The sequence below is a fragment of the Lactuca saligna genome, chromosome 5 (assembly GCF_052625555.1).
Source record: "Lactuca saligna cultivar CGN05327 chromosome 5, ASM5262555v1, whole genome shotgun sequence".
Taxonomy (NCBI): Eukaryota; Viridiplantae; Streptophyta; class Magnoliopsida; order Asterales; family Asteraceae; genus Lactuca; species Lactuca saligna.
The window spans coordinates 65,988,873-65,998,900 of NC_136421.1; the positions used below are offsets into that span (position 1 = coordinate 65,988,873).

The 10,028-nt window shown below is 35.8% G+C and overlaps 2 protein-coding genes across 2 annotated transcripts; one reads left to right on the plus strand and one right to left on the minus strand.

Moving 5' to 3' along the window:
• Window positions 1-775: 775 nt before the first annotated feature.
• LOC145047556 (putative E3 ubiquitin-protein ligase LIN-1) lies at window positions 776-5,969 on the plus strand. Its single transcript, XM_078995851.1, has 7 exons — window positions 776-1,964; window positions 2,065-2,206; window positions 3,032-3,915; window positions 3,991-4,141; window positions 4,228-4,479; window positions 4,566-4,875; window positions 5,568-5,969. Exons 1-7 carry the CDS (start codon window positions 970-972, stop codon window positions 5,705-5,707), a joined length of 2,874 nt encoding a protein of 957 aa, XP_078851977.1. The 5' UTR covers window positions 776-969; the 3' UTR covers window positions 5,708-5,969.
• Window positions 5,970-6,227: 258 nt separating this feature from the next.
• LOC144997293 (histone H3-like centromeric protein CENH3) lies at window positions 6,228-7,959 on the minus strand. The gene is made up of 7 exons (XM_078957158.1): window positions 7,795-7,959; window positions 7,646-7,671; window positions 7,477-7,513; window positions 7,260-7,390; window positions 6,885-6,959; window positions 6,670-6,745; window positions 6,228-6,448 (listed from the first exon to the last, which is right to left on the minus strand). Exons 1-7 carry the CDS (start codon window positions 7,850-7,852, stop codon window positions 6,393-6,395), a joined length of 459 nt encoding a protein of 152 aa, XP_078813284.1. The 5' UTR covers window positions 7,853-7,959; the 3' UTR covers window positions 6,228-6,392.
• Between the last annotated feature and the right edge of the window lie 2,069 nt (window positions 7,960-10,028).

Consider the following 10,028-nt stretch of genomic DNA (forward strand, 5'->3'; position numbering starts at 1 on the left):
AGGAATTCAATGTTATAAATAGAGCCATAGGGATCTCATTATTGTTTTCATTTTGGCTTGACAACTTAGACAACTCTCTTCCTTCCTTTATAGTGGTCAAATTCCTCTCCCTCATAGGGTTTGTGAATTTGACCCTCCTCACACTTAATCTTATTTTGCTTTTTTGAGTTCATTGGGTGTGAACCACGAGAGAGATTGATCCAAACAAGGTGACACGAAAAGATCTCAAGCTCAAAATTCGTTAGCTGCAAGAGATGTATCTAATTCTTCATTTTTTTATGGGGTAGCTGTAATAGCACAAAACTTAGATTTTTAGGTTGCAAGAACACATAAGATTTTGTTTTATTTCTGTTATGATCGATTTGTTTAGACGGTTTGAATATGCTCAACATAACTTATCATATTACCTCCATGATCCAAAATTTGAACCTAGAGCAAAAATTTGAACCTACAGCGGAGTGTGAAATTAGAGTTGAAAGACATTTTAGAATGCATTTTCATTGTAGAATAGAAAAAAAAAATGAAAATTTGTCTTATATAACGGTTGATTTTGCAAGTGTACACATTTCACTAACACCCTACAAAATTGTAAACGACACCGTTTTGGCCGTCTTAGCGTGCCACCGCCATATATGTGGTCATCGAGGGAATTTTCTTTGAATTTCGAATATTTTTTTTATATAAAAACTTTAAGAAAATGACTGCTTTTTTGGTTTTCTTTATATGTTTGTATGTGAATGTACTTATTAAACCTTTGAAGAACCAGTAAGGCACTAAGTCACTAACCGTTAAAACAAGAATTATTGGGGAAATCACTACCACTCCTTACACCTCCGCCACCTTCTTGTCCTCTGCCCCACTCCCACCCCCGACCCCTATGACATCTGCCATTGTTCTTCTTCCTCTTCTTCTTCATCTTCTTGCTCATTCACGAATCAACTATCAACCTCATTTATTAATCTATGGTACATGGGTTCTCTAAGTGAGCTTCTAGCCAAAGAAGGATTCGTACGAGATAATTTCAATCGCAAAAAGGTCCGATTCAATAGAACAGTAGCAGCTCCTGATCATGACTCCATTTCTTTGCCTATTTACATCTGCCGTGACCGGAAGAGCATCGACGTTCCAAAGCACAAGAAGAGCTCATCGGTTGTTTCATCCAAAGGTCGTCTTTCATCGGCTTCGAGAAGATCGGATGAACCCGCCATTGATGAAGTTGCTACCAAAGCTGTGATTTCGATTTTGAGTGGGTATGCTGGTAAGTACTTGAAAGACAAGGATTTCCGAGATTCGTTGAGGAACAAGTGTCAATCGTGTTTGGTGAGGAGAAGCAATGGGTTATCGGATAATGGGGTTTTCGCTAACATGGAATTGGGGATCGAGAGTATTGAGAAATTGATTGATAATCCAGGGACGATTAAGGAATTGAAGATGAAAGCGTTGAGGAATTCGATTGGGTTTTTAACGATCGTTGCAGCTTTGAATTCGAAAGAATCGAGACATGGCACAACATGTGGAACTCCAAATTCACATCTCTCTGCTTGTGCTCAGCTTTATTTATCAATCGTTTACAAGCTTGAGAAGAACGATAGAATCTCTGCAAGACATGCACTCCAAGTGTTTGTTGATTCGCCTCAATTAGCTAGAACTCACTTGCTACCAGATCTTTGGGAGCATTTCTTTCTTCCACATCTCCTCCATATCAAAATTTGGTACCACAAACAAATCGATAACCTTTCTGATGATTGCTCGAAGGATCAAGAAGAACAAATTAACAATTTGAGCAAGATTTATGAAGATCATATGGATATGGGTACGATTCAGTTTGCTCTCTACTATAAAGAATGGCTTAAAACAGGTGGTCAACCTCCTGCTACACTTCCTTCTGTGGCTTTGCCTTCAATCAATTCATTATCTTCTTCATCCAGTCGAAGAAGAAGGAGTTCATCCTTTGGTAACTTTCTGTAAGTCTTAAAACCCTCTGAAAATTTGATGAGAGTGATTTAATTTATAATTTTTATAAAGCAAATGTTGAATGTGGTTTTGGGTTCTTTGATCATGAAGACATCGAGCTGTTTTTGGTGCTCCGATTGAGAAACAAGCATCTATGGAGTCTGATTATGGAGCCATGGAACAAAAGGAAGAAGAAGAAGAAGAAGAACTTTGTTTAGATGATTATGATAACAACCAACAGAGAAATGTTCAAGTATGTTTATCAATCTTTCTCATTTTGCTATTTTAATTATGCGCAAAAGTTGTAATGGAAAAGGCTAATTTCAAGAATGTTTTCATTTTTTATAATAATTTCATGTTTTTTAGTTAAGACATTACATTTTGAGAAGATCTATACAGTTATAGAAGTGAAATCTATTTTATATATACATGACATCATTATAAACTGGTAGACCTTTCAAAGTAGAATTAAAAAAAAAAAATTTAAAATTGAGATACTATAATAAACAAATCAATGACATTACTTTTTTACTTTTTGACATTACTTTGTTATTTTTTTTCCTTTTATGGAAAAGCCAAAAGGGGAAAAGTTTAGAATAAACTATAATTTTTTTTTTTTTTTTTTTTTTGTTGATGAAATTTACATTAAAAATATTTAAGGGTAAAATGCAAAAATAACAACTTGATTTTTATTATTTCTTTTAATTAATAAATCTCTTTCTATTTATAGTTATATTTTAAAATAATATATCCAATTATTAACAATAATGGATAATTATATATATATATATATATATATATATATATATATATATATATATATATATATATATATATATACACACACACACAATACAATAAAGAAATAAAATTTCCAGAATATAAATCTTTAATAAGAAATAAACTACAAATAAAATGATATAATAGAAATAAATAAGAGTAAAATATTTTAACAAATAAATAAATAAGTTTTTTTTATTATGTATTGCTTTTAATAGCATTTTATGAAATTGTTTAATTTTGACTTTTATACTACAAATAGTTAAAGCCACTGATCAATTTTGTTGATCACCGACAGAGTACACTCTCCGATCTTCGAAGTTCGTCAAGCAAACCAGACTACACGCGATTTCTTCCATGTCAAATCTTACAAACAGAATCACGATTAACCAGATCTTCTTCAATCGCGTCTTCATCATCTGATCTAACCAGAGCCGTTTCCTCGATCACAACCTCCGAAAATTTACCCGAATGTGAAACCGCGATTCGTGTCATAACCAAATCATGGCTAGACGATCAATTAATCGAAAAACAACTATCCAATCCATCAGTAATCGAAGGTATGCTCGAAGTATTATTCGCATCTACCAACGAAGAAATCCTCGAACTCGTCATCTCATTATTAACAGAACTCGTTTCCAAAAACCCGGCGAACGGGAAGATCATTCTAACCCTAGATCCACGTCTCGAAGGGTTCACTGAACTCATGAGAAACAGTAGCCTGTTCCTAAAAGCCGCGATTTTGCTCCATTTTGTGAAACCCGAAGCGAAACAGATGATTTCCACCGAATGGATCCCGTTGGTGCTACGAGTGCTTGAATTCGGAGATCAAACACAGCAATTGTTCAGTGTTCGGTGTCGTCCTCAAATTGCGGCGTATTATTTTCTCGATCGGCTGCTTACGGGGTTTGATGAAGATCGGAATCTTGAGAATGGGAGACAAGTGATTGCGATTGGAGGGTTGAGTTTGTTGTTGAGAAGAATCACGAATGGAGATGATGTTGAGAAGTGTAAAGCGGTTTCTGTGATTTATTGGTGTATTCAAGCGGATGGAAGGTGTCGCCATTATTTAGCGGATAATTTGAATCCTGAGCTCATTCTTGCACTCTTGGTTCGTGGTAAAGAGGTCGATGGCAATGAGACTGTATTCTCTTTGCTTGTCGAGTTAATCTGCCTCCATAGGTAAAATTCATAACATTCACCACAAGAAAAAACTTTTAGGGTTTGATTAATGATTATTTTTCTTGGATTCAACAGATTTGAGCAAAGAACGAAACTTTTCGACAAGTTATTGAAGGGATTGGATTGCTTGAACACAATGCAAATCTTGTTAGTTTCTTTACAAAAGGCTACACAAGAAAAACGCCCTCTAATTGCTACCATAATGCTTCAGCTTGATCTTTTTATGGTAACGTTTTCTTTGACTTTCTCTATTAAGTCATTCTTTCTGCATTCAGTCAAAAAGAAACACCCCTATATAGCAGTTTATTGCAGGGAGATCCACTGAAGAGTAGTGTATATCGAGAGGAGGCAATAGATGCAATAACCGAAGCTTTAGATTGTCAAATATGTAATGAAAATGTTCAAGAACAAACAGCAAAAGCCTTGTTGATATTAGGAGGCAGGTATGCTTACACAGGCACACCAGAAGCTGAAAATTGGATCTTGAAAGAAGCTGGTTATGATGAGAGCTTGGAGGGCGGCTTCCATGGTAGATACTTCATCGTCCAAGGATCCAAACATTTGGTAATCAAAAACAATAATATCCAAATTCTTAATTTCCATTTAATTTGGACTAAAACTTAGACCTAAACCTAATTCATGTGGTTTAGAATGAAGATGATGAGATAGAGCATTGGCAAAGGAAAGCTGCAATGGCGTTATGGATTAGTGGTGGCGAAAAGCTTATAAGGGCAATTGGGGAATCGATAGGTTATGGGATCCCTTGTTTGGCACGTGCATCCCTTGTGACAGTTGCTTGGATGAGTAAATTTGTTCATACGGTTGGTGATGGAGATGTTCTTCAGAGTGCCGCATTGTCAATCCTAATACGGAAGTTGATAGATTCGTTGAATCGTGATAACACGATTGAAGAAAGAGTTCTTGCTTCGTTTTCATTACTCGCTCTTTCCAAGAGTTCAGGTATCTTTTTAATTTTTGTCCTATTGACATCAGTCTCACCCTGTTTGTTATGCATATGCAGGACGGGACAGAACAAGACAGAACAGGTTATACTGGGTTTGACATGCATTGGACCGAGACTCGACAATCTTTCTAGGGCTGTTTTCGATGACGAGAATGAGGAGGGTATTTCCGTCTTTTGCACATACAAGAAATCAAGAACGAGTCTGTGTCCCACCTTTTTGGATGGGACAACAAATTGAAATTTTTTATTCTATCGACATCGGTCACAATCTCAGCCACATGCAAAACCAAACGCGGGACAAGGCCATCCTTAGTTGTCCTATGTAACCAACGGGGCCCGTTGGTTACACATGTCAGAACAAACTTGTGCTTGTACTGCTTTGGACGTGCATTTGACTGAGACTATGACCGATGTCAATAGAATAAAAAAATTTCAATTTGTTGTCCCATCCAAAAAGGTGGGACATGGACTCGCTCTTGATTTATCGTATGTGCGAAAGACGTAAATGCCCTCCTTATCCTCGTTATCGAAAACAGCCCTAGAAAGATTGTCTGAGTCTCGATTCAATGCACGTCAAACACAGTATATGATGTTCTCTCTTGTACCATCCTACATACCAAATGGGTTATGGGTAAGACCCGTTTTGTGGGCCATGAGGTTTAACGAGTTTCATGTTACTTTTTGGCAGGTTTTATGTTTGAGATTTCAGAGGATGAGAAAATGGCAATGGTGGTTCATCTTCGAAACATATCGAAGGTGACATGGACTGCAAAAAGACTGGCTTCTGTAATAACAGGAAGCCCATCAAGAAGGCATTCAGGTGTTTAACAAAGGCTTGCTCATTCAAGTTGATTTGGTATATATATGAGTGTACAAAAACTTATTGCCTCCATTTTTATGTTTTATAGCTAGAAATGGTCTTTGTATATACTTGTAGATGCATACACCATTTCACAATGCTATAAAACAATTATATTTTTATGTTTGGAAGTAATTTTGAACATTACATGTACTTTAAATACTATGTATTCACACTTTCAATATCATGCTTGACTGGTATAAAAATTTTGAGTGTAATTTCATTTCTTAATTTTCTTACTTTACAAACTAATACTCAATTCACACTTATCAGTATATTTGGTGAGTGAATGGGAAATTGATTTCTTGACAAATAATTACCAATATGTAACCTTCATAATAAACATTACATCTCTTTACACATAATAGCAACATACTGACATAATAACATAATAGCAAGTTTCATTATATTATCACGATCATCAATGCTTACAAGTTTCAAGTTACATGTTGTTATGATCCTTAAGCAAATAACAATTTACGCATGATGTAAATATAACTTTTTTATTTTTTTCATTTAATCATGTGACTTACAAATATAGTTTTGTAAAGTTCATAAATATATCCTCTAACCTCATAAATCTATTCAAGAAGTAACAATAAGGAGTCGCTACCACCTAACATTATGTTATAAACAATTAGTTAACTGGTATAATTAATAGGGCTGCCCTTTCTTTCCAAGTCTTCTTGCCAATTCCCAATCCTTTTTCACTGAAAATAATAATATGTGCAAATGACAAGTCAGCATTAGACAACATAATTCATTAATTTGTTTATTATAGCACCCTACTTGCTATTACCCATTTTAAACCCATATAATATTCAAAAGTTGCTTTTGTATTTGATGACATGTCTATAATTGGATAGATTTGAGGAGAAACAAATTACCCATTTTAATATGTTCTATTTTCCCAGATTTAGTGAAAACTTACCAAGTGTCACACGTTTTGCATGTATGGAGCATAGCATTGAATCTTCAAACAACTGAACTAAATAATCTTCTGCAGCCTGCATAACAAAAAACTTTTAACATATACTAATGGATTTAATGGGGAGATGACTTAACCCAGTAAGCTATATATGAGTGTTTCTTTTTTTACTTAAATTCAAAAAGAACGACTTAATGAAAAAGGAAATCATATGATACCTCCTGAAGTGCTTGTAAAGCTTCAGCTTGCCATCGGGTGACTTCAGGGGCAAAGTAATTGCTAATTTCTCTTACCTGCAAACAATTTAACACCCAAATTAAAGCCATCAGTAATATGTAATGAGGGTATTTTAGTCATTTTGTGTTGAAACAAATGAACGCAATCATTAGTAGTTTGCAATAGAAAGACAAACGATTCAATGTGTTTTAACACATATAATTTCATAACTTGACGACGAATGCTTTAATTTGTCCATTTGCAAGAAAATTGGATAAAAATAATGTAATCGATATGATTGTGACTTATGAGAATCGAAGTACACAATTGGTTAACAAAAATCTTGTTAGGGATGAATGCGATTGCAGGCATCTTACAGTTCGGATGAAAGGAGCGGCCGGGATGAGAAGATTGACGGTCTTCTGCAAACGCCGGATCTCACGGAGGGCTTGAGTCCCAGGCTTATGACGATGAGGTCTCTTCCTTTCTCCGGCTCCGGCTTCTGAACCTGTAAACCAAAAACCTTTCAGATCTACAAAATCTCAGCACATACACACATACACAGCAAACATCAAAACGTATACAAGAACTCACTTGACGGAGTCTTCCTCGGACTCTTTCTTGGTTGTGGCTGGAGCAGAAGATATCAAAATAACATCAAAACCACATTACATCACAAAAATCTGCTGCTAAATCAGTAAATCAAACCTCAAAAACACTTAAAATTAACATTGAAATCGAGATAATAGAGAAAGATTATCACCGTGCTGGTAGAACTAGACGCGATACCTGCGATTTTAGTTGATGAAAAAAAAAAATTAGGGTTCTAGCAAAAGAAAAAATGTGAAGTATCAAAAAATAATGATTCGATCTAAATTGAGTGACGAAGAAAAAGTGAGTTCATGTGCACACCAGTTTTGAGCTTGGCCTTGGAGGAACTCCGTTTAGCAATTTGCTTCGTTCTCGCCATTGTTGATTTGGTGTTCTTGCTGCTGAAAGAAAAACTGACAATTGTCAGTCTCTGTATTTTGAACGGAAATCATTTTGGCGACCCCGCGCGGTTTATTTTCAGTTTGTCGTTTGTGTATTTCTTTGTCTTTAGCCGGACTGCGGTTTCAAGCCGCATCCTTGCAACCTGGACCGCAAACACCGTCCCTGGATGCGGTTTCCTGCGGTTTTGGCTGCAGTGCGGTTAAAAATGACCGCACCCTCTTTCTTCTCTCTTTATCTATGTGTTTTTCTCTATCTTTTCTTTTCTCTCACATCTTTTTTTCTTTATCATGGTTTCCACTCCATAGGTGTGGTAAAGAACCACACAAAGTGTGGTAAAAATGATATGGTTCCTATGTGTCATAGGAGAGAGTACGGTTCCTGTGACACCACTCCCTCCATCCTTAGACTCCGTTAAATGACGATGTTTGCGCCTAAAACAAAAAAAAAAGATTTGTGACGGTACAATTCATTGTGGTTCTTTTCATTAGCAACGTTAACTTTTCTTATAATATTTTTTTAGTAATTCTTATAAAAAATAAATATTCGAACATAATAAAATTCCAACAACCAACTACATAATAGATATAATAGATGTTACGTCATCTAAAAAAATTCTTCTAACGAATGTGTACCAGCATGTATGCCAAAAGAAAATTTAAATATTCGCTTACATTGTCTTCATATTTACTAGGGATGAGCATCGGAAGCAGGTACCTGCTTTCAGAACAGGAACCGCCGGTTCTGGAACCGGAACCGTCTTCCGGTTCCTAAAGTCTAGGAACTGCTTTAAGCGGACTCGGTTCCAATTTTTGTTTTTACGAAACCGATACCCGCTGGATACCCGCCAGTTCCAGTTCCACTATCGGGTACCCGGAACCGGTACCGACAAATATCCTGTCTTTTTTCTAAAAAAATATATATTTAATTATTTATATATTGATGATTTTTTGTTTACAATGAAAATAACTATCAAGTCTTTTCTAATTACAGGACTACTTAAGTCGTTTTTGGGTTTTTGTGATTCATTCTTCCAGAAAAACGTTGACACCAATTCTTCCCTTCACAGCTTCACTCTCGTCTTCTACTCGTTACCATCGCATATCAGAGTATCATACATGTTGTCTTCGTCGGCTGTGGGTGGAGTGTTGTTGCCACCAGACATGATGGCAGCAAGAGGAGTGTTGATTGTATGTTTGTGCTCATGTGACTCGTCACTCTCGCATATCAGAGTATCATACCACAACGATTACAAGTATGTAAAGCTCCATTCAAGTTCAATCACCATTCATTTCGTCAAATCGTAACCCAAGCTGTTCAATCGCCACTTATCTTTGTTCAGTCAGTTGCTTCTTTTCAATTGTAGACCATTCCTGCTCAATCGAAGGTTCAATATGCGACAACAAGTCTTTATCAGGTCTGATTCTTACTGTTATGTAAATGTGAAGTTAATTTTGTAGATTCCTTAAATTCTGTTAAATTTTGAGTGAATATCTTGTTGATGTTTTGGCTAAAGATTATAGTAGAGTATACCGGGGACAATATATTTTAATGATATGACTGCTCAATTGAAAATCAGTATCTCATACCATCAGGCTTGGCGTGCGAAGCAATATGCACTATTGTTGATAAGGGGTACGAAAGAGGATTCTTTTACCAAACTTCAGGCTTATTTCCACAATTCGGTCAAACATAATCCCGAAACAGTGACACATATTCAAACAAATGGTGATCGGTTTGAGTTCTTGCATGTTGCATTTGGTTGCTCGGTTACTATTACTATATTTTATTATTATTATTTTTCTTGTGGTGTACCTAACTATAATCAGTTTATTTGAATAGATATACAATGTATTATAGGTACGCGCTTTTGTCAATTGTTGTAAGTCGACCCTTGTAGTAGATGGAGCCCACCTAAAGGGCGAGTTCAAATGTACCATATTTATTGTCCTTACTAAGGACAGACAAAACCAAATATTACTGGTTGCATATAATATATGCAAAAATGTACAAATTCTAGGACATGGTTTTTTTAAAAAAAACTACATGATTGCATAGGCAATATGGAAGATCTTACAATTATATCTAATAGGTCTCCGTCGAAAGTGACATCTGTTGCCAATATTTTTCCTCACGCTAATCACGAAATATGTGGT

Coding starts and splice junctions, on each gene's coding strand:
- LOC145047556 (XM_078995851.1), top strand. CDS start 970: ATGGGTTCTCTAAGTGAGCTTCTAGCCAAAGAAGGATTCGTACGAGAT. Junction 4,142..4,227: donor TTCAGCTTGATCTTTTTATG/GTAACGTTTTCT, acceptor AGTTTATTGCAG/GGAGATCCACTGAAGAGTAG. Junction 4,876..5,567: donor CGCTCTTTCCAAGAGTTCAG/GTATCTTTTTAA, acceptor ACTTTTTGGCAG/GTTTTATGTTTGAGATTTCA.
- LOC144997293 (XM_078957158.1), bottom strand. CDS start 7,852: ATGGCGAGAACGAAGCAAATTGCTAAACGGAGTTCCTCCAAGGCCAAG. Junction 7,391..7,476: donor TCCGAGGAAGACTCCGTCAA/GTGAGTTCTTGT, acceptor TTTGGTTTACAG/GTTCAGAAGCCGGAGCCGGA. Junction 6,746..6,884: donor CTTTACAAGCACTTCAGGAG/GTATCATATGAT, acceptor TTTGTTATGCAG/GCTGCAGAAGATTATTTAGT.